The sequence below is a fragment of the Panthera uncia genome, assembly GCF_023721935.1.
Source record: "Panthera uncia isolate 11264 chromosome E2 unlocalized genomic scaffold, Puncia_PCG_1.0 HiC_scaffold_19, whole genome shotgun sequence".
NCBI classification, from domain to species: Eukaryota; Metazoa; Chordata; class Mammalia; order Carnivora; family Felidae; genus Panthera; species Panthera uncia.
The window spans coordinates 22,919,130-22,942,851 of NW_026057588.1; the positions used below are offsets into that span (position 1 = coordinate 22,919,130).

Sequence of the window (23,722 nt, forward strand, 5' to 3'; positions counted from 1 at the left end):
TGCACCTTAGAAATAAATGAATAAATAAATAAGGGGTGCCTGGCTGGCTCAGTTGGTAGAGCATGTGACTCTTGATCTCAGGGTCACGGGTTCAAGCCCCATGTTGGGTGTAGAGATTACCTAAAAAATAATAATAATAAAAAAATAATAAAAATGAATAAATAAAATTAAACAAAAAGATATTAAGTTCCTCAATCTACAGAATCTTCACATAAATAGTTCATCTAGTTGGTTGAAGACCACAGCTGGCTGACTATCTACACTTGTAGAATAAAAGTGCAATGGATGTGGGTACTAGAATACTGGTCACACAAGAGATGGGGCTCTCACTGAAAGGCTTTTGTTTTTTCAGTTTTGGAGTTAATATGTAATTTGTGTACACAGATAACTTAAGTCTCTTATATCCAGGTTATCCAGTCCATAAATTATAAAACTGATAAGATACTCAAGAAACAATATGAAAATTAGCCTCACTTGTGGAAAAAGTTCATCATACCTCATGAATTCATCATAAATGTAATTTAAAAGGTCACAGTTTCAAAGAATACTTAACATAATGGAAAAATGCTCTCAATTGTGTTAAATGAAAAAAGCAGGTTCTAATAATCCACAGACATAAATTTCATAATAGTACATTTTACATCACACCACACATGCTCAAGAGTTCTGTATCACAGGGGAAATACATACATGAAATGCTACAAGTCGCTAGTTGGGTGTGGGGAGGAGAATTACTGAGATTTATTTTCTTCCAAACACTTTTCTATACTTCTTGCATATTCTACAACAAAAAAATCTTACAACTAAATCAAGAAAGAAAATCACTTACTCTGTTGGCTCTCCCTCATCAGGTAAGATATTTCTGGTACACTGAAGAAGATAGTTCCGAAGAAATAAACCTCTCAAGGGATGTTGCACACCACGACACATTTCTACCAAATCTTTCAAAATATCTTTCCTGGACTGAGGAAACGATTTGACGTATACAACTCCAACTGTGATCAATAGATAACTAGGGGAATTATGAGAAAATATTTGATTAAAAATAAAATATTCAAAAATAAATAAATAAGTAAAATATTCAAGTCAAGAATTTGATTATGTCGAAACATACTGACTACAAACCTATTAAGCAAGACAGGAACCATGTTTTTCTTCTGCACAATGAAAAAATATCTAATTTATAATATAACCACAGTGCCTGAGTGGGTCAGTCAGTTAAACATCTGACTTCAGCTCAGGTCATGATCTCGCGGTTTGTGGGTTCAAGCCCCACATCGTACTTTCTGCTGTTAGCACAGAGCCCACTTCAGATCCTCTGTCTCCCTCTCTCTACCCCTTCCCCGCTCACTTGAATGCTCTGTCTCAAAAATAAACTTAAAAAGAGAGAACTTATAAAGAGAGAAAACCACTCATTGACCCTCTCCCCAACTTACATATATATTTACATACAGGTTATGTATATTTACATACATATACAAATATATATATATACACACATGAGTATCATAATCACCTTTACACATTAGAAAGAGAATAAACATCATTAATTTTTCTAGTAGTCACGACATTAAACAAAACAGTAAGTCCACTTTTCTATTTCAAAAATTCCTCAACTATCTATATAAAAAGTAAAATTAATCATACCCTAAAACCTTAAAAGAAAACACAGAGTATTGGGGTGCCTGGGTATCTCAGTTGTTTAAGTGTCCAACTTTGACTCAGGTCATGATCTCACAGTTCGTGAGTTCGAGCCCTACATCAGGCTCTGCGCTGACAGATCAGAGCCTGCTTCAGATTCTGTCTCCCTCTCTCTCTGCCCTTGCCCACATTTGTGTGTGTGCATGTGTGTGTGCTCTCTCTCTCAAAAATAAATATTAAAAAAATAAAAGTGGGGGGACACCTGGGTGGCTCAGTCGGGTAAGCATCCGACTTCAGCTAAGGTCATGATCTTGCAGTCTGTGAGTTCGAGCCCCGCGTCAGGCTCTGTGCTGACAGCTCAGAGCCTGGAGCCTGCATCGGATTCTGTGTCTTCCTCCCTCCCTGCACATCCCCAACTCGTATTCTGTAATTCTGTACTTAAAAATAAGTAAAAACATTAAAAAAAAAAGAAAAAAGAAAACCTAGACTTTCTACCAAAATGTTAATCTCAATTTGTTAAGAAATTAAGTAACCTTAAAAATGATTTTTAAAAATCAAAGTTTAAAGGCTATAACATAAAGTGGAAAATGCAGTTATAAAAGCCCTCAAATTCTCAATTACTTACAGTCTTGGGATAATGTTTCCAGCATACTGTACAAGTTCATAGAGATCTGCCACTTTTCTTCCTTTAGCAAATTCATCTGTCAGGTAGACCTCCAAATAGTGTAGTTCATCAGAAATAGCCATATCTTTTCATTACGATTAAGGACTCAAATAAAGCTAAGCCAGCCTAAGCAATACAACACTTGATCTTAGCCAAAAGGCCGAGAAGCAATGCCAGCCTAAGCAATACAATGAACTTGTTGGAGTCATTAAACTACTGGGCAGATATTTTAAACATTAGTCCTTCAAAAAAGTATGTGTTTAAGTGAAGACGATTTCAGTGGGTTTTCCTTATTTTAAAATAAAGGTTTTATGGGGTGCCTGGGTGGCTCAGTTGGTTAAGCATCCAACTTCAGCTCAGGTCATGACCTCACAGTTCATGAGTTCGAGCCCACATCAGGCTCTGTGCTAAGAGCTCAGAGCCTGTGTTTCCCTTTCTCTCTGTCCCTCCCCTCCTCGTGCTCCGTCTCTCCCTTTCTCAAAAATAAATACACATTTAAAAAAAAAAATTTTTTTTTAAAAATTTTTTTTTCAACGTTTTTTATTTATTTTTGGGACAGAGAGAGACAGAGCATGAATGGGGGAGGGGCAGAGAGAGAGGGAGACACAGAATCGGAAACAGGCTCCAGGCTCCGAGCCATCAGCCCAGAGCCTGACGCGGGGCTCGAACTCACGGACCGCGAGATCGTGACCTGGCTGAAGTCGGACGCTTAACCGACTGCACCACCCAGGCGCCCCTAAAAAATTTTTTTAATAAAAGTTTCTGTTTACTCATATGTGGAATTTAAGAAACAAATGAACAAAGAGAAAAAAAAAGAGAGACAAACCAATAAAGAGACCCTTAACTATAGAGAACAAACTGATGGTTACCAGAGGGGACAGGAGTTGGAGGATGGGTGAAACAGGTGATGAGGATTAAGGAGGGTACTTGTCACAATGAGCACCAGGTGATTAAAAACTTAAAAAATAAATGGAATAAAATGCTAAAGAAAAAAAATAAAATAAGGGTTTTTAAAGATAGTCTGGTAAAGCAAAGGAGTATAAACAAGGATTGCCTAACATACTACTAGAGGGTTTTAAAATGGCAAATCATTGAATTCATTTCCACTTCAGAATACTGCATAACAAAATCTAAGCATTAAAGAACCAACTGCCTAATAGCTTCAATATCCTTCATGAAGGGACTGGAAACTGCAACAACCTATTTAAAGAAGCTAAGGCATAGAAAAAGGGTTTCTGATATTCAGTTTTTCTTTTTCTCACAAAATTTCCATGGAGTACTATTTGGTTAAGACAATGAAAAATAATGTAAAACCAGAAAAACATAATAAGGAACAAACAAAATATGGCCTTATCAAGAAAAAAAGTATGATGAAAATGTTCAGTCTTCAACATTCAAAAGATACAAAGTTCATAGTAGCTCTTTGGTGATAACATAGAAGTCCGGAGTTCACCAAGCATATTAGAAGCATGTTTCAGAGCATCCATAAGCTTGTTTTTGTCCTACAGAAATACCAAGAGAACTGATGAGAAAGCTTTCATTTAACTTGGATTTGTTATACAGTATGTAGTATTTAAATTATTTTAATCACATGCAAATCAGGTTAGTTTCACTTTACATTCTCTCTACTGAAAGAAAAAGATTCATGGTTCATCAGGACTGCAAAGCTTATTAGCAAGTCATCTGTAACTAGGACTGCAAACTTCCTGGCATAACTCTAATCTTTTCAACCCCTAGTGACTATGAAACTAGCTCCATTAATTCACATTTCCTACAATCAAGAGGGCTGGCATACTAATTCTTTTAAAGCAAGATATTATCCTTATAATGGCTTTGCCACAAGTAAAGACTCTTCAGATATGTATGAAATGACTATCCTTTTAAGTATGTTTTCCTCCTCACAATGCCCATGTGTCCACTGAACACATAAATACAAAAAATGCCTGCAGATACAGAAAGCAATATTCAGACTCAGAAAAAACAGAAACAAGCAACACCAAGTTCCATACCCACCCGTCTTCTCCATTCCAACACACTTTTTTGTAAGAAAAAAATACAGTAGGTATAATTGGTTAAAATGGCATATTGCTAAGCTTTAGAAACTATAAGACACTTTACAAAGATAAGGTATTATCATCATCATCATCATCATCATCAGAGCAACTTATAACTTGAAGTACCGGCCTCTTTGGTTCCATTTCATAAATTTTAATGCAGAGAATCCATAGTTTCTATACAGATTACCTCCTACCCTGTCTTTTAGAATATGAAAACACAGAAACCGGTGTAAGGATAATTTTCAAGTTGGTTGCTGCAAAAAATATGTATCTATTCAGGATACAAACAAAAAGTCTTCAAGATAGAAAAAAAGCTGAATAATCCAAACTGAAAGCTTTTAAATATATTTGCTCAACAAATATTTATTAAGCACCCATTATATGTCAAGTACTCCTCAGATTTGAGATATAGAATCAATGAGGCTAGTAACTAAGGGCAGATATTGGTATATAGATCAACACTATGTGTAAATAGATGATAGGGTTTCTTGTCCTCCTGGAGCTTACATTCTGGTAGAGAAGAGACAATCCCAAATCATAAATGCAAATGCAAGTAAACAGGGCTCTCTGTTGGAATTGCTCCACACAGTGCTTGAGGGACGTGGGATAAAGACAGAAGAAGTGATGCTATAGGACTTAAGAAAACCCAGGCTGAAATTCTGCTTTCATATTGACATTCTTACCAGGCATCTCTTCATCTGGAATGACTGGACCTTCACAGCCTGGATGGCTTCATCCAAGAGCTTTTCCTGCTCATCCTGAGGTGACTGCTGTGTTGTAGGCTGAAAAATAAAAAATATTTCCATTAATGTCCCATTAGCACTCTCCTCTAAAAAATCTGTTATTTCTGGGGTGCCTGGGTGGCTCAGTGGGTTAAGCGTCCGACACTTGATTTCCACTCAGGTCATGATCTTGCAGTTCATGGGATCCAGCCCCCAGATGGGTAGAGCCTGCACAGGATTCATATTCATTCTCTCTCTTTCTCTCTCTCTCTCTCCCCCCCCCCGCCACCCGCCTTCCCCTCCTCCCCCCCCACACCCATGTGCTTGCGCACTTCTCTCCCTCTCTCTAAATAAACTTTTAAAAATAAATAAAATTAAAATAAAAAAATAAAAATCTGTTATTTCCATAGCTCTAGCCATAGCCCTTTTCCAAAGCTTTCATAAGCTCATTCCAGTTCTAGATCTCAAGCCCATTTATCTATTTTTGACAACTATTGAACCCAGTCATCTAAGTTAACAGCAAAATAATGCCAAAGGGGAACAGTAATGTATACGGAATTTCTTCTCTCTCAGAAACTGATTCAACATACTTGTTAGCAGGTTGGCCTCAAAAAACATGTGGTGTTAGTTTAAATCCAACCCGAACACAGCCATCCAATCAATCTAGTCTTTGTGATAGGTATAGTGTAACCCAAATGTCTAAAAGCCTCTTTTTTTCTCCATACTACTTTTCATCTGCATTTTAGTCTATTCTTAGATCAAGAAGCCAGTTTATGGAACACTGACATTTTCAGGCAATATAGAACAAGGAACTAAAAAACTTAGAAATAAAATAACTGAAACTAATATTAGTGACTGATGTAGAAGGCCATAGGAGTACTCTCAAGTACCTACCTTACCATTTCAAATAGAAAAATCTATAGTTATAATGGACAAAATATTATGTACTCTTCAGTTTGTTACCAGCAAAACCTTATTTGCAAAATTAATTAGATTTACCTGTTAAGCAGAAATAACTACACCCTCCTTTATGCTATATAAACGTGTTTACACCTCTACACTCTATAAATGCACTGTACTGCAATTATAAATGATGATCATTTTTATATTAGGTTATGTGATATTCACAAATGTTCACTGTAGGAAAGAATGAGTTGGTTTTAGAATGTTCAGGTTACGTGTTTAATTAAAAAAATGACTAAAGAATCAATAGATGAATAGTTAAGTTCTGGTATACACATATACATAAACACATAAACTGGAATATTATTCAGTCATGAAAAGGAACAAAGTAGTGATATATATGACACGAATGAAACTAAAAAACATCTTGCTAAGTGAAAGAAGCCAGACAAAAAAGAGACCACATATTGTATGAGTCCATTCATATAAAATATCCAGAATAGGCAAATCATCCATAGAAACGGAAAGTAGAGGGGCGCCTGAGAGGCTCAGTTGGTTAAGCTTCTGACTTTGGCTCAGGTCATTATCTCATGGTTCGTGAGTTCAAGCCCTGCGTAGGGCTCCCTGCACCACTTCCGAGCCTCTGTCTGCCTCCCTCTGTCCCTCTCCCACTCAGGCGCACACACATGCGCATCTGTGCTCTATTGGTAAAAAATAAACATTAAAAAAAAAAAAAAAAGTACACTGGTGGTTACCAGAAGAGAGACTCATGGAATAACTGCTTAATGAGTATAGGGTTTCCTTTGGGAGTGATAAAAATGTTTTGGAACTGGACAGAAATAGTTGCACAATACTGCGAATGTACTAAATGTCACTAACTTGTTCACTTTAAAATGGCTAATCTTATGTTATACAAATTTCACCTTAATAAAAAAAATAACCAAAGATAAAATCCCTCTTACACAATAAGATGGAAAGGAAGGCCGCAAAGACTTACACATAAACGTGAAAGTTTAATCTGGTCTGTTCCAATATCTGACAATCAAAACAACAATGAATTTGAGAGTAACAAAAACCACATAAAACCCATTTCTGAATTATAATCACTTATAAAAGTGGAAAGTTTTCTCTTGGTCTAATTTTGTAAAGAGGGGAAAGCTAATAACAAGAAATGCTAAGCGTCTCTATCTTTTTCCCATGGCAAACTCTAGTATCCTGTGCTTCCCTATGACCACACTTCTTCACAAGCATACACAAATTTCAAAGAAAAAGTTATGTCTTTTAAGCTAAACTTAAAGGGAACATTAATTTACACAGCAGAACTATTAGTGTTAAATGTTGGTCTCAGAGGCAAAGACAACACCAGCATCTGAGGATTCTGACTTAATAAAATTTGCTATTCATCCTGGGCTAGTCCTCTGAGAACTTCAGTGACATCAAACTATAGTTTGGAATTTTTTTTGGCTCTTTATCTCTAGATGGAATAGATTTAACAATTATTAGAATCAACAGATTTCATTACATTCAGATGATCAACTTAGAGATAAATATTTATACATCAAGAAATTTTTATAATTATTTTTTATTGTGGTAAAATACTTACAAAATTTGCCATGTTAACCATTTTTAAGTGTACAGTTCAGTGGCATTAAGTACATTCACACTGTTGCACAGTCATCACCAACCATCCATCTCCAGCAGCCTTTTATCTTTCCCAAGGGAAACTCTCTACCCATAAAATAATCCCCCATTCTCCACTCCATGCCAGGAAACCACCATTTTACTTTCTCTTGAGTCTGACTTCTCTAGGTACCTCATATAAGTAGAATCATACACTTTTGTATCTGGCCATTTCAACTTAGCATGTTTTCAAGGTTCAACCTTGTTGTAGCATGTGTCAGAATTTCCTTTCCTTTAAGGCTGAATAATATTCCATCATATGTATATACCACATTTTGTTTATCTATTCATCTATTGATGGGACACTTGGGTTGCTTCCACCTTTTGGCTATTCTGTATTAAAATTACTTTAATATAGCAAATATAACTGGTTACAAAGAGACTACAATTGTAAAAATATTTGTATAGAACTAAATAGATTCAGTGATTTATAAATAAAACTTTAGCAAAATTCTTCTATTTTGTATCAACTGGGTTTAAAATAGAAACATAAATACAAAATGTAGAAAACTACACCCTTATTACAAAGTAGGCTACAAATGAAAAACTAAAGCTATAATAAAGAAATGTATTTTTAGATATTACTCCCAGAACAATGTAGTTATTATACAAATGTAGCCATAATATGGCTATTCTAAGGGAGTGTCTTGATGCCCTCCCTGGGAAGTGTCACATACAGCAAGAACAGTAAGAACTGTTACGAACATGCTCTCATTAAACATGAGCCAGGTAATCAATGTCTCCTCACTTACAGAAGTGGTTCCTCATTTACAAATGACTCTATACTTAGCAGTTACATGGGTCAGAGAAAAATGGAAACACTAAAGAATCAAGATCAAATTAACATTTGTGACTAGGCTCACTTTAGCTTGAGACCCAGGCCAAACAGTCCTAAGTCTATACAATTACACGGTTCAGAGAAAGGCAGAGAAAGTGATCCATTATGAACGGATCACTTATAAAATTACTCTCCATTCAAACAATGTGCATTCATTTCCTCTTCTATCAAACAGGAACAGTAAGAGTACTTATACTATTATGAGGAATAAATGAAATGACACAGAGCTCAGAACATGCCTAGCACTTAATAATAAGCACTTTTTAAGTGTTATTATTATTATACCCCCCTCAGATACAAGCAATTATCTCCACCCATCCTAGCCACTTATTTACTGGTCCATTTTTTCACTGATATGCTGTAGATGTAATCCTAACACAATGCAAATCAACTGTAAAGTGAAAATAACCACTCTCACAAAGATACAGAATTTCATCATATTTAGTGAAAGCACTATTTTATTTTTCTCAAAATCAGAAATTTTGTATTTTCTTTTGTTTTCCTTTGCTTTCTTTCCTTCCCTTCCCTTTCTTTTCCTTTCACAACATTACAACTGAAGTACAGAGCATTAAGGATGATGAGGGCTTGGGAACTTCAAAATACAATTTGAACACTAAACTGGCTCCAACTTCATTTACCAATAAATTTCTCCAGGAATTCTATGTTGGTACACACCATGAGCATTCACTTCTCTCAGCTTCACCTATTGGCAATGCTCTTTCTCCTCCACCTGGAGAATTTCTGCTTACCTTCCTCACTGTCTCAGTTCACATGTCACTTTCCATAGTCTTTTTCAGGCTCCTGAAGCAGAACTCTCTCCCTCTACGATCCCACAACACTGAGTTGACAGTGCTAATAAAGACTGTAAAGACTATATTACATTAAGTTCCATAAGCATATCTTCCCTGTTAGACACTCTTAAGCTCTTGGACAGTAAGGACCGTGTTTGTTTCCAGTGCCTAGCACTGACATTAGAAGGCATACAATATGCTTGAATTGAATTGTATCCCAGAATTTTAGGACGGGGAAGAGCCAAAGAAGCCAACAGTTGTTTTCAGTGAGACTCAAAGAAGAATGAATGACTCGCCCAATTCATAGAAACACTGACTGTGACAAGACTGACAGCCAAGTTTCCTTTCCCAAAAATGTCCATGAGGACAGGACCGTGTGTCCAGCTCACTGCTTCAAACTGGTTCACCTAGTACAGAACTAAGGTGTACAGCAGATCCTTAATTAAGTGCTTTCCATTACAAAACACTGTACATATCAATCCATAAATGTTGAGAAACTGACACATCCTCGCTAAATTTTTACATCGTCCTTACATCAGTTCTCTATTGTAAAAATTCTGAGAAATAAACAAAATCTTGTACGGCAATATATTATATGAAAGTAGTATGTCAAACATTTAATCCTGCTTTCTGGCATTAACACATTTAAAGTGAAGTCTGTTTCCAGGCTTAGAGGTTTATAAAAGCCTGTCTACATGAACTGAATAATGAGATCATTAAAATTACATAGAATACACCAACACCCCAAAACATGGTTTATACACTGCAGATTATGTCAAAAGCTAATAAAATGCAAGTGACAACTTGCCTTTGTGGAAACTAGGCACATGGATTTACATTTTGAGGAAGTTCAAGTTTACAGGCCAACAGCCACATCACGATTTGCTGCGACCACGAAGAGGAGCTAACAAGAATGAATGCCTACTTCCAGCAAATAAAATACTTAGATTTCATCAATGAGAAGACACGTAATATAGCCAAGGTACCCGATAAATAAACATTAAAGGAAACAAGAAGTCTCCTTTCTGTCCTACTTAATGGATATCAGATAGCAAGAGTCCTTCCAGGAAATTCACGTGAGTCCCTAGAAATCGCTGACAAACACAGCAGTGGAAGGGGGCTATGAGGCCGAAAAAGGCCAAGACACCACTTGGCCCCTCCGGTAGGTATTTCTTGTACAAGAAAAGGGCGTGGGGACAACAGAGCACTACCAGGCACAAAGGTGGAAACGCACGCCAGCGACAGATCAATCTCTGGGCGGATCCCTACGCCACCTCGGAGTCTCAGGCCCACTGCACGCCCCCGACCCAGCCTGACGCTTAGACCCGGTATTCCCCTCAAGGCGCGGCGGTGGCCGACTCCACTCAAGAGGTGGCAGCAGGCCTTCATGGACCTCAGAGCCTACAGGCCGAGACACCCCCTCGAAAAGGCTACCCCATTCCAGAGCAACCGTTGCGATCAGGAGCCGCCGCCCACCCCGATCTCGGATCTGCCCGCCTGCGGCCTTCCCCGGCCTGTCCTCATCCCGCAGGCCAAGCCGAGCTGGTCTTAGCCCCGATCAGGCTGCAGAGCCCCAACTCCGCCCGCAAGGCTCCAGGGCGGTGGGAGAGCGCAGAGGTTGAAAGAAGGGTCCGCCCGGGGCCCGCCGCCCCTCAACACTTACCATGGCGACTCCCCAAAGCCTGCAGCAAGCAGCACCCACCCCGCGCGAAGCCTCCTGCGGTCAGGTGACGCTGCGGCCTCTCCAAACCCCGCCCTCCTTAGCCCCGCCCTCGGACCCTGCAGGCGGCTCCTCGATTGGCCCGCTTCTAGGAACTCAAGTCTCGCGTGTTTATTGGCTCCTGCCACTTATCCATGGACTGACGGACCTGGGTTCTAGCCTGTCCCTCCACAGTGTGTGAGAGAGGGCGGGGAGGTGCACTGTAGCGGGGAATCTCTCGGCGGCAGGAAGGAGACAGCAGGAAGTAAAGGTGTCGTTTGAGTAGTTTGTCAAGACGGAAGGAATGGAAGAAGTGGGAGCTGCCGGCCCAAGTTCACCTGTCCAGGGGCGTGCAGTCACGTTGCGCATGCGCAAAAGGAAGACTAGGCTTGATTTGTGGAACGGTCTCAACTTCTTGTCCCAGCCAATCCAGATGCAGTTAGAGGGGTGGGGCCTGTCCGTCACTGGCTGGCGCGGCGTTTGCGCGCGGGTTTCATCGTGTAGCAGCTGTTCGCGAGATTAGTTCGCGCCATGGAATCGGGGCTGATCCGGCGTTTAGCACCGCGCTTGGGTATCGCCGAGCCAGATGTGCTAAGGTGGGTTTGGCGGTGCACGCCTCAGCGGGCCTTAGACTTCCCTCATGCGAGGCCCGAGTCATTCCCGCGCGTCGGGCAGTGCTGCAGTGAGGGGGGAACGCCGGAAGTGGGTGGGATTAGGCCCTGTCTCAGGAAAAACTTGCCAGCAGAGTGGGCCTTTATGAGCCGGCGAGAAGGGACAATTGCAGATGTCTTTAGGAACAGCTGTTTCGGTGGGAAGGGAAAAGTCGGAGAACTTAGGTCGTCCCACAGATGTTTATTGAGGGTCTCTTTACAGTGGTGAGCCACACAGACCTCCATTGAGGTTACTGTCTATGACAGAACTAGGGAGAAAACTAAACTGGGTGATGTGCCGGAAGCGGGGAAGGGAGGAGCACAGAGCGCGCCCTGGCGTTTGCTTTTCATTAAAAAAACAAATCCTAGGGGCGCCTGGGTGGCTCAGTCGGTTAAGCGGCCGACTTCAGCTCAGGTCACGATTTCGCGGTCCGTGAGTTCGAGCCCCGCGTCAGGCTCTGGGCTGACGGCTCAGAGCCTGGAGCCTGCTTCCGATTCTGTGTCTCCCTCTCTCTCTGCCCCTCCCCCGTTCATGCTCTGTCTCTCTCTGTCTCAAAAATAAATAAAAAACGTTAAAAAAATAGAAAAACAAATCCTAGAAAGGCCTTGGAGGGGCTGCCACTTTTGCTGAGACCAGATTGATAGAAGGTGCCAGCTATCGGAAGACGTGGGAAGAGCGGCACAAAAAATCACTTTGCATAATCCAGGGTTAGAAATAAAGCTGTTGTGGCTGAAGCGTGGAGAGCAAGACAAGGCCCGCTGCTTTGGCGCTCAATTGAGGGAGAGAAAGGAAAGCACTTCTTAAGAGTTGAAGTAAGACCTCTTGAATTCAGTAATCGTTTAGAACAGCCATTCTCAAAGTGTGGTTCCTGGACCAGCAACATCAGTATCATCTTGGCACTCCTTAGAAATGTAAATTCTCGGGTCCCATTTCAGGCCTAAAGATCAGAAACCCCGAGGATGGGACCCAGCAATCTGTTTTCACAAGCTCAAGGTGATTGTCTTGTACATTAAAATTTGAGAATCACTGATTTAGAGGAAGGGGTAAAAAGAAGGAACCCTGGTATAACTGCCAGCCTCTGCGATAGTTCATGTTTGTCCCAGTAATGGAAGGATGAAAGAAGTTGGGGTTTTTTGTATGTTTGTCTGTTTGTTTGTTTGTTTGTTTGTTTTTAAGAAATTGAAGAACTTACTTTTGCTTAGAAGTACTTAAGCACAGTGGTGTCTGAGGTCAGGGCTGATTCTGTCTTACAGAACCTTGTCTCCCACCCCCACATAAACTTGCATAGGAGTTAGGCCCAGAACGAAGTCCACCAAGCTGTATTTATTGTTTACCAAAGTGTTGGGCAAACTTCTGGAAGAGTCTTAATGAGCATGTTGCCTTTATAACCAGGAAAGCAGAGGAGTACTTGCGACTGTCCCAGGTGAACTGTAATGGCCTGTCTGCACATACCACAGAAACCAGCAATGCAGTCATGTGCCTGGATCTTGCAGCTTCCTGTATGAAGTGCCCCTTGGACAGGGTAAGTAGGTCCCACTGAATGTCTAAATAATCCTCTGCAACACTGAAACTTAATCATATGTTTTAATTTCTGATTGGAAAGAGTAGACTCTAACTAAACTCTTGTTTTTTAGAATTTTCCTGGCTATTAGATAAGATTATTCTAGGTAAACTTCAAGACCATTTTTGTCAAGTTGAAGAAAATTCCCTTTACTCTTTACCATCTAGTTTCCTTGGCTGCCTCTTTCTTTACTCAAGACCATCTTTCATGCAGCTGCTAGCATCCTCCTAAAGCGCATGCTTTAAAACCCATATGTATTTTTCTTCCAGTATCACAGTGGTTGAGAGCACAAGCTAGGAGTCAGGAAGAGTTAGATGTTGAGACCAAATCTCAGTACCACCAGTTACTAGCTCTGTGAGCTTCCAGTTTCCTCATTCATGAAGTAGGGATAAGAATATCCATTTCACTGGATTATTGTGAGGATTAAACCATATACTGTATGTAACACACTTAACACAGTATATATCACATAATGATATACTCATCAAATGGTGACATTGGCTCCCCATTACTGTCAAACTCTCCAGCCTGTCTTAAATACTAACCTCAAGCTACACTATTTACTTAACAGACTATGCACTTTAATGACTTACATCTTTGTAAAGCAACAACCTTTTTTTTTTTTTTTAACATGCATTTCTTTTTTGGCAAGGTCTTCCATGACCCTGCCTTGCTGTTACATCCTTCATGAAACTTTCCTTGACTTTCCCAGGTGTAGTTGGTTTCCCTCAGTTGTTGATCCTCCTGTTTCCCAGTTAGCCTCTCCTCTCCCTCCTCCACACAATCATCCTTCCCACCCCCACTCCCACTACTTCCCTCCATCCTTTTCCCACTAAATTGCACATTGTCACTTTTGTTGAAAAACGGGTGTCTCCTGTGTTTTTTTATTCACAGCGTGGCTGTAGTAACACTATGTTGTTTTTTAAAATTATCTGTGCTTATGCATGACTGTCTTTCTAAAGTGTGAGCTCCTTGAAAGCAGTACTCAATTCTGCCTGACATGATTACTGACTTTTGACTAAATGAAGCTAAATGTTTAGATAGAGTCAGTTGTCACAGAATTAATTAATTTTGAAAAGGTGACCTACTAAACAAACGTTTAAGGCCACCAATATAGAATGATTATGATATTTTTTATGATTCATGCATTTTTTTCTTTTAAAGGTTTATTTAATTAAACTTTCTGGTTTGAACAAGAAGTTGTATCAGAGCTGTCTTAAATCTTTTGAGTGTTTACTGGGCCTGAATTCAAATATTGGAATAAGAGACCTAGCTGTACAATTTAGCTGTACAGAAGCAGTGAACATGGCTTCAAAGATATTGCAAAGGTAAGAAGCATAAAGAGTCTTAACTGAAAATTTATACTGATACAAAAGGCAGAATTATCTAATGTCCTATTTTCAGTCTTAAAAAATAACTAATATGGTAAGGTAATATGATGTATAGCTCATGCATTTAAATGGCTTAATAAGTTCTCATATGCATTTTCAGTCCCTTTGAAATAATATTTTTTAACAAATAATTCTGCAAACACTGCTTTCCCTTAGCTATGAGTCCAGTCTTCCACAAACACAGCAGTTGGATCTCGACTTATCCAGGCCACTTTTCACCACTGCTGCACTACTTTCAGCATGCAAGTAAGTGTGCCTTTTAATATTGAGAAAAGTCCACAGTTCACAAAGAGATTTCTCATTCCCAAAGAAGACTTCTAATTCAGTTTATTTCAACACAGAGCATATTTTCCCATATAAATAATATTAGGAATAGTGGCCAAGTGACCAGATTCTTTTATTAAATTTTTTTTTTTTTCCAACGTTTTTTTATTTATTTTTGGGACAGAGAGAGACAGAGCATGAATGGGGGAGGGGCAGAGAGAGAGGGAGACACAGAATCGGAAACAGGCTCCAGGCTCCGAGCCATCAGCCCAGAGCCTGACGCGGGGCTCGAACTCACGGACCGTGAGATCGTGACCTGGCTGAAGTCGGACGCTCAACCGACTGCGCCACCCAGGCGCCCCTAAGTGACCAGATTCTGTTTAGCCTACAATATATCTGACAATTTGGATCACTGTTGCCAGTAGTCTGCTTGCCAAGGGTCCATGTTTTGTTTTTTAAGTTTTTTATTTTCTTTTGTAATCTGTACACCTGACGTGGGGCTCAAACTCACAACCCCAAGATCAAGAGTCATATGTTCTTCTGACTTAGCCAGCCAGGCACCCCCAGGGTCTACCTTTAAGAGTGATGAAATCTGTCGTTAAAACTGGTTTATGATTATTCCAGTCCTATCTTTTTTAAGTACCAATTGCAGCTGTTTTTCAAATAATTTAGAAAACACCAGTGATGAATTTTTACATCTGAATTTTAAAATTTGGGGTTATTTTTGTGCATACTGAAATGGTACCTTGGAAATACTCCTGTTATCTTTGTCTAAAGTTGTCTTATTTGATCTTGCTGGGAAACTCCTTATAAAACAAAATATAGTTGTCCTGTAAAGACTGAGTTTCTTACTACCCAGCCTCTAATTTTGGTTGTTTAGCTCTATTAGCTACACACCTAGAATGATTAATTGGCATTCATAGAAAATGTCCTTTTATTTCAACAAAGATATGTGTATGTGGAGAAAGAGTATGGCGGCTGTTACAAAAAACAATATTAACAACTAACCCTACTTTTGAAACCAAATTACACTGAGCAAACAGAGGTTTGACTAGATTTATCCTAAACAAGAAGTCTCTTGTATATTTCATTAGTAGTTGTTGTGGACTGGTAATTAGGAAGGTGATTGGTAATTGGGGAGGTGAAAGTGATTTATCTTCCTATAGTATAAACATAAGTATCATGGGTTAAAGTGAGTTGAACACTTAAAAATGCTATGATTGTCATTCAGCAAATTAGTAACATCTGAGATTCACTGAGAGTTCTTCAAGGCATGAACCACTATACAGATGTCTTCTGTGTGCCCCCTTTTTTAAAATTTTTTTAAATTTATTTTTGAGAGAGAGGGGGGAGGGGCAGAGAGAAACTGTGACAGAATCCGAAGAAGGTTCCAGGCTCTGAGCTGTCAGCACAGAGCCTGATGCAGGGCTTGAACCCATGAGCTGTGAGATCACGACCTGAGCCAAAGTCGTATGCCCAACCAACTGAGCCACCCAGATGCCCCTGTGTGCCCCTTTTGTTACATGACAGATCCCATTATATTTTAACTGTCAGTCCAACAAACAACTAAATAAGTAGTTTTAAAAGGCAAATTTACATGATTATAGCTAATAATATATGTTTGGAATAAAAGGAAAACTAAACATAAAGCATGAGTGGAAAGGAAATAAGTTGATAATATGGTTGGCCAGAGATAGCTATACTGGTCTTAAAAATAGTAATTTATTAAACTCTTTTATAGGGTTTTAAAGCTAAAGGTGGATAAAAATAAATTGGTAGCCACATCTGGTGTGAAAAAAGCCATATTTGATCGACTATGTAAACAATTAGAGAAGATTGGGCAGCAGGCTGACAGTGAGTATTCATTCTATATTTCAAGAATGTGTTATTTGAAAATGTAAACTTACTGGTAAAAGCCTAATATTTTCAAACTTGCAAAATGGCTGCTTTCTGAATTCTGTATTTAATGTGGACCAAGTAAGTTTTTAGTGAGAAATTACTTGGTTTTTCAAATAAAGTAGCATAATGACCTTTAAAACACCTGTGATTATATGACTCCATGCCTGAAAAATAGATTTTCTGTTAACATGCTCCAATGTTAAATGCTAGCCTCCATATACATAAGCTAGAATAGAAAAGATTCTCAAGTCTGACAAGAGAAACTAAAGAAAAGAGAAGGGCAAGATCATTTGCCTTCTCCTTATCCTAGTATTTGGTCAAAGTATCTAATTTTTATTTGTAATCCAAAATGTGCCCAACTAGTAAAATTAAGAATAGGAGAAAATTTAGTTAGTAGGTAACACGTTTTTTCCCTTAAAGGAGAGGCTGGAGATTCAGCTACTCCACCACAGAAGAAAAAGAAGACAATGGTTGAACCTCCAGCAAAAGGTAAGTTGTATTAACACTGGACAAGCTTTGAAATTAGTGCAGTGGGATTAGTGTACAGTGAGTTTAATGCAGTGAATAGTCCTGTGCTGCTTTAGCTGCTTGCCTGATAAGAGTCAGGTTTTAAATAAATTCTAACAATCATTTATTTGATAAGACACTTTTCCAAGTAGTCATTTAAAGAAGTTAATAGAAATATTATGTAAGAACCTATCTGAAGCCAAACGGCTTAGGTTCAAATCCTGCTTTAATACCCACTGACTCTAGAACTTTAGGAAAGTCACTTATTTCTGTAAGCCTGAATTTTCTAATCTTTTGCGGTTAATATTAGCACCCACTTCATAGAATTACGGTGAGGGTTGAATGAGATAATGCCATTGAAGTTCTTGGTTCAGTGTCTTGAAGCACAAGATAGGTGCTTGATAAATGTTAACTATTTTAAGGATGTTGTGAGGTGCATGGAGTAAAAGAGCAAAAAACTAATGTGTTAGCTACTGTTTCCAGTTTTCAGCATTATATTCCATATTTTTTAATTAATAAGATCTTTGAAACAAGGTTACTTTTTTTTTACTTGTAAGAATTTTGAAACACTTTTGAAAATTTTCTTTCATAGAAACAGAGAAGGTAGTAGACAGACCACATAAACTGCAGAAAGATGAAGATCTGACACAGGATTATGAAGAATGGAAAAGGAAAATTTTGGAAAATGCTGCCAAAGCACAAAAGGTTATAGCAGAGTGATTTCAGCTTCCAGACTGCCATTGGCTGCAAACTAATAGTACATCTGCCACCTCAATGAAGATGTGAGAGCTTTGGAATTTTATTTGAACTCTTATAACAAGGATCCGAAGACTATTGCCTTAAAAGCAAAGAAGTCAGTGCTGGGGCTGAGTTCTTGGAAGCAAACTGGCCGGTGACATGGGCGACAAATTCATTAGGTCAGGCCCAGTGCCTGGTTGGCATGGCTTTGGCTCCCCACAGGTCTGCATTCCTACAAAATGGAATTGGAGCCATTTTGCTCTTTTGTTTTAAGCAAAAGACATTCTCCTGTCCTATCAATATAAAATTCAGGTCTGAATGGAATACTATGGATTTTACTTAGGTTTTTGTGTAAATTTCTTGTTTGACTAAATCAGTATATGGTACAGCTTGAGTTAATAAATATTTCTTTTTATATGCATTCAGGTTGCCCTTGTCATCAGTTTGGGGGAGTCATTGCTATGCTAAAAGCTGTCTACTCTAGAAGAAAAAGGCCATATGCTGAACCATAATAATGCTCACTAGACAACAAACTCTTGAATCAGACTCCCTGAGTTTACAGCCACTTAACTACCTATGGAACCTTGAGAAAACTAATTAACTTCTTCATGCCTCATCTATAAGTAGGACTAAAAATGGTGTCTACTTCATAGAATAATTTGGAGGTGTATCTGAGCTGATACATATAAAACATTTAGCACAGTACCTGGTATAAGTAAGTATTTAGCAAATGTTAGAATATAGAGAGAACTTCACATATAAAGGTCTCATGTAATGAATTACACATTAACAGCATATTAAAAAGTCAGATGGACTGAGGGCTATTTTCTTTCACACCCACATAGTGAAGAATGTAACCTTACTAAAAATACTCCTTACTTTATAACTATAAGAAAGGACCTTTATGGAAGATACATTGCTAGGGGCTCAGAGGCATTGTGCCAGGTATGATTTTAATTAAATCAAGTATAGCCATGAAGAATATCCAAATTTTAAAATCTATTCAGAATAGTGTCAATAGGGGTTGTATTTTATTTGCTATAAGTAAGATGTAATACCTGCTGTATAGACCTGGAGTGCTAAAACAGGGATTTCTTGGGATGCCTGGGTGGCTCAGTCAGTTAAATGTCTGACTGACTCTTGGTTTCAGCTCAGGTCATGATCTCCTGGTTCATAAGATTGAGCCCAGCCTCCAGCTCTGTGCTAACAGTGCGGAGCCTGCTTGGGATTCTCTGTCTCTCCCTCTGCTCCTCCCCAACTAGCATGCACGTGCTCTCTCCTTTCTGTCTGTGTGTCTGTCTGTCTGTCTCTCTCTCTCTCTCTGTCAAAATAAATACATAAACATTAAAGAAGAAAAAAAAAGCAGACTAACATTTAAAAGAGTAATTTCTTCCCCTGCCCTTTTTAATTCCAGATCCTTCCAAGATCTGGAAATCTAAAAGAAAAGCCACGGTCAAATGATCCTAACTCAGGCATAATGTCTAGCAAGCCCTGTGATAGAGGGAAATGAACATGAGCCTTTGGAAGCACATACATTGGTATTTAAATTGTGACTCTGCCACTTCCACCGTAAGGAAATTTCAGAACCTTAAAAGAGCTTCAGTTTCCTCATTTATAAAGTAGAGATATTCTCTGCCTTGTGAGAACTGAAGGTAATATTTCTATAAAGTGCATAGTACTTAGAAGGCATTTCTTAAATAGTAGCTCATTGCTTTCATCTAAAATGAATAAGTTAGTCTTTTCCTAGTTTATTTTAAGAAAGTATATAATTTGTTTTTATTTGATGCCAAGATTTAGATTTCTGGCTTTGAGTGAAAAGCAGTCTGTCTATTCATCACCAAGTAAAATTAAGCATATTCACTTTTTTTTTTTAATTGTAAAATGTACCTAACATAAAACATAGCTTCTTAATCATTTTTTTTATTTTTTTTTATTTTTTAATATATGAAATTTATTGTCAAATTGGTTTCCATACAACACCCAGTGCTCATCCCAAAAGATGCCCTCCTCAATACCCATCACCCACCCTGCCCTCCCTCCCACCCCCCATCAACCCTCAGTTTGTTCTCAGTTTTTAACAGTCTCTTATGCTTTGGCTCTCTCCCACTCTAACCTCTTTTTTTTTTTTTTTTTTTCTTTCCTTCCCCTCCCCCATGGGTTTCTGTTATGTTTCTCAGGATCCACATAAGAGTGAAACCATATGGTATCTGTCTTTCTCTGTATGGCTTATTTCACTTAGCATCACACTCTCCAGTTCCATCCATGTTGCTACAAAAGGCCATATTTCATTTTTCCTCATTGCCACGTAGTATTCCATTGTGTATATAAACCACAATTTCTTTATCCATTCATCAGTTGATGGACACTTAATCATTTTTTAAATACAGAGTTCAGTAGTGTTACATTCACACTGTTAGCAACCAATCTCCAGAGCTCTTTTCATCTTGTGTAGCTGATTACACCCATTAAACAACTTATTCGTCCCTCTCTTAATTGCCTCCCTGGCAATTACCATATGTTTATATCTGAATTTGGCTATTCTAGGTCGGTACAAGAGTGTCTTTTTGTGAGCGGCTTATTTCACTTAAAATTTTGTCCTTAAGGTTCATTCTCATGGCATGTGTCAGAATTTCTTTTCATTTTAAGGTATTCTAGTAGTCCATGGTATAGATATACCACATTTTGTTTTATCCATTCATCTATAAATGGACACTTGGGTTGCTTCCACCTTTTGGCTGTTGTATATAATGCTGCTATGAACATGGGGTACAATATCTCTTTGAGACCCTGTTTTCAGTTCTTTTTGGATATATACACAGAAATGGGATTGCTAGATCATGTGAATGCTATTTTTAAAATTTTGAGGAACTGTTTAGTAGCTGCACTATATGACGTTCCCACCAACAGTACACAAGGGTTCAATTACTCTACATCCTTGCCAACACTTTTTTTTTTCACTTTTTAAAAATTTAAATCCAAGTTAGTTAATATATAGTGTAATAATTTCAGGAATAGATTTAGTGATTCATCACTTACATGTAACACCCAGTGCTCATTCCCAACAAGTGTCCTTAATGCCCCTCTCCCATTTAGCCCATTCCCCCACCTAACAACCAGCTAGCGACCCTCAATTTTTGTTCATTGTATTTAATAGTCTTTTATGGTTTGTCTCCCTCTCTGATTTTATATTATCTTTACTTCCCTTATATTCATCTTATGTTGTTTATTAAATTCCATATGTAAGGGAAATGTATTTGTTTTTCTCTGATTGACTTATTTCGCTTAGCATAATACAGTCTAGTTCCATCCATGTTGTTGCAAATGGCAAGATTTCATTCTTTTTTATTACTGAGTAATATTCCATTACATATAAATACCACATCTTCTTTATCCATTCATCAGTTGATGGACATTTGAGCTCTTTCCATACTTTGGCTATTGTCAATAGTGCTGCTATAAACATGGGGGTGCATGTGCCCCTTCAAAACAGCACTCCTGTATCCTTTGGACAAATACCTAACAGTACAATTCCTGGGTCATAGGTAATTCTATTTTTAATTTTTTGAGGAATCTCTGTGCTGTTTTCCAGAGTGGCTGCACCAATTTGCATTCCCACTACCAGTGCAAAAGGATTCCTCTTTCTCCGCATCCTGACCAACATCTGTTGTTGCCTGGGTTGTTAATTTTAGCCATTCTGACAGGCGTGAGGTGGTATCTCATTGTGGTTTTGATTTGTATTTCCCTGATGATGAGTGATGTTGAGCATCTTTTCATGTGGTTATTAGCCATCTGGGTGTCTTCTTTGGAAAACTGTTCATGATTTTTGCCCATTTCTTCACTGGATTATTTATTTTTTGGGTGTTGAGTTTGTTAAGTTCTTTATAGATTTTGGATACTAATGCTTTATCTGATACGTCATTTGCAAATATCTTCTCCCATTCTGTCGGTTGCCTTTTAGTTTTGCTGATTGTTTCCTTTGCTGTGCAGGAGATTTTTATCTTGATGGGTCCCAATAGTTCATTTTTGCCTTTGTTTCCCTTGCCTCTAGAGACATATCAAGTAAGAAGTTGCTGCAGCCATGGTCAAAGAGGTTGTTGCCTGTTTTCTCTTCCAGGATTTTGATGGCTTCCTGTCTTACGTTTAGGTCTTTCATCCATGTTGAGTTTTTTTGTGTACGGTGTAAGAAAGTGGTCCAGGTTCATCCTTCTGCATGTCCCTGTCCAGTTTTCCCAACACCATTTGCTGAAGACACCATCTTTTTTCCACTGGATTTTCTTTCCTGCCTTGTTAAAGATTGGTTGGCCATACGTTTGTGAGTCTATTTCTGGGTTCTCTATTTTGTTCCATTGATGTATGTGTCTGTTTTTTGTGCCAGTACCAAACTGTCTTGATTATAGCTTTGTAATACATCTGGAAGTCCAGAATTGTGACACCTCCAGCTTTGGTTTTCTTTTTGAGGATTAGGCTCAAATCCTAGCTTTGGCTATTCACGGTCTTTTCTGGTTCCATACAAATTTTAGGATTGTTTATCCTAGCTCTGTAAAGAATGCTGGTGTTATTTTGATAGGTATTGCATTTAATACATAGGTTGCTTTGGGTAGTACTGACATTTTAACAATATTTGTTCTTTTTTTTAATTAAATTTTTTTTTTTAATGTTCATTTTTGGAGAGAGGGAGAGTGAGAGTGGGGAGGGGCAGATAGAGAAGCAGACACAGAATCCGAAGTAGGCTCCAGGCTCTGAGCTATCAGCGCAGCCTGACACATGGCTCAGACCCACGAACTGTGAGATCTTGACCTGAGCTGAAGTCGGACGCTTTGACTGAGACCACCCGAGCACCCCAATATTTGTTCTTCCAACCTGTAAGCATGGAATGTTTTTCCTTTTTGTGTATGTGTCTTCAATTTCTTTCATAAGCTTTCTATAGTTTTCAGTACGTAGATTTTTCACCTCTTTGGTTAGATTTATTCCTAGGTATTTTATGGTTTTTGGTGCAATTGTAAATAGGATTCCTTGATTTCTGTTTCTGCTACTTCATTATTGATGTATAAAAATGCAACTGATGTCTGTACATTGATTTTATATCCTGTGACTTTGCTGAATTCATAGATCAGTTCTAGCAGTTTTTTTGGTGGAGTTTTTTGGGTTTTCCACATAGAGTATAATGTCATCTGCAAAGTGAAAGTTTGACTTCCTTCTTGCCAATTTGCATACCTTTTATTTCTTTGTATTGTCTGATTGCTGAGTCCCAGACTTCCAATACTGTGTTGAACAGCAGTGGTGAGAGTGGACATCCTTGTGTTCCTGAACTTAGGGGGAAAGCTCTCAGTTTTTCCCCATTAAGAATGATATTAGCAGTGAGTCTTTCATATATGGCCTTTATGATCTTGAGGTATGATCCTTCTGTCCCTACTTTCTTGAGGGCTTTAAGAAAGGATGCTGTATTTTGTCAGATGCTTTTTCTGTGTCTATTGAGAGGATTATGAGTTATTAATCCTATCTTTTATTAATTTGATTTATCATATTGATCAATTTGCAGATATTGAACCAGCCATGCAGCTCAGGAATAAATCCCACTTGATTGTGGTGAATAGTTCTTTTAATGTATTGTTGGATCCGGTTGGCTAGTATCTTGCTGAGAATTTTTGCATCCATCTTCATTAGGGAAATTGGTCTGGAGGTCTTCTTTTCAGGGGGTCTTTGTATGGTTTTGGGA

At 38.6% G+C, this 23,722-nt stretch overlaps 2 protein-coding genes and 1 non-coding gene across 5 annotated transcripts in view; 2 read left to right on the top strand and 1 right to left on the bottom strand.

Annotated features, from left to right (window-relative positions):
* VPS35 (VPS35 retromer complex component) overlaps positions 1 to 11,059 on the bottom strand; it is a 29,176-nt gene extending 18,117 nt beyond the window's left edge. The window contains exons 1-5 of the mRNA XM_049621726.1: positions 10,960 to 11,059; positions 5,046 to 5,144; positions 3,711 to 3,807; positions 2,267 to 2,390; positions 830 to 1,012 (exon numbers count right to left, since the gene is read on the bottom strand). Of these exons, the coding sequence (XP_049477683.1) occupies positions 830 to 1,012; positions 2,267 to 2,390; positions 3,711 to 3,807; positions 5,046 to 5,144; positions 10,960 to 10,962 (506 nt within the window). The 5' untranslated portion in view covers positions 10,963 to 11,059. The remainder of the gene's footprint in view (positions 1 to 829; positions 1,013 to 2,266; positions 2,391 to 3,710; positions 3,808 to 5,045; positions 5,145 to 10,959) is intronic.
* Positions 38 to 110, top strand: TRNAK-CUU (transfer RNA lysine (anticodon CUU)). Its single transcript has one exon. It is a non-coding gene; the product is annotated as a tRNA-Lys (tRNA).
* Positions 11,060 to 11,257: 198 nt separating the features above from the next.
* Positions 11,258 to 18,427, top strand: ORC6 (origin recognition complex subunit 6). 3 transcript variants are annotated; one of them, XM_049621729.1, is made up of 7 exons: positions 11,267 to 11,591; positions 13,039 to 13,168; positions 14,372 to 14,535; positions 14,755 to 14,844; positions 16,604 to 16,716; positions 17,182 to 17,250; positions 17,861 to 18,427. In XM_049621729.1, exons 1-7 carry the CDS (start codon positions 11,527 to 11,529, stop codon positions 17,986 to 17,988), a joined length of 759 nt encoding a protein of 252 aa, XP_049477686.1. In that variant the 5' UTR covers positions 11,267 to 11,526; the 3' UTR covers positions 17,989 to 18,427. The 3 variants fall into 3 exon arrangements, with proteins under 3 accessions (XP_049477688.1, XP_049477687.1, XP_049477686.1); XM_049621731.1 differs by lacking the exon at positions 14,755 to 14,844 and having other exon boundaries at positions 11,258 to 11,591; XM_049621730.1 differs by lacking the exon at positions 17,182 to 17,250 and having other exon boundaries at positions 11,263 to 11,591.
* Positions 18,428 to 23,722: the final 5,295 nt, after the last annotated feature.

Coding starts and splice junctions, on each gene's coding strand:
- ORC6 (XM_049621729.1), top strand. CDS start 11,527: ATGGAATCGGGGCTGATCCGGCGTTTAGCACCGCGCTTGGGTATCGCC. Junction 14,536..14,754: donor GCTTCAAAGATATTGCAAAG/GTAAGAAGCATA, acceptor GCTTTCCCTTAG/CTATGAGTCCAGTCTTCCAC. Junction 14,845..16,603: donor GCACTACTTTCAGCATGCAA/GTAAGTGTGCCT, acceptor ACTCTTTTATAG/GGTTTTAAAGCTAAAGGTGG.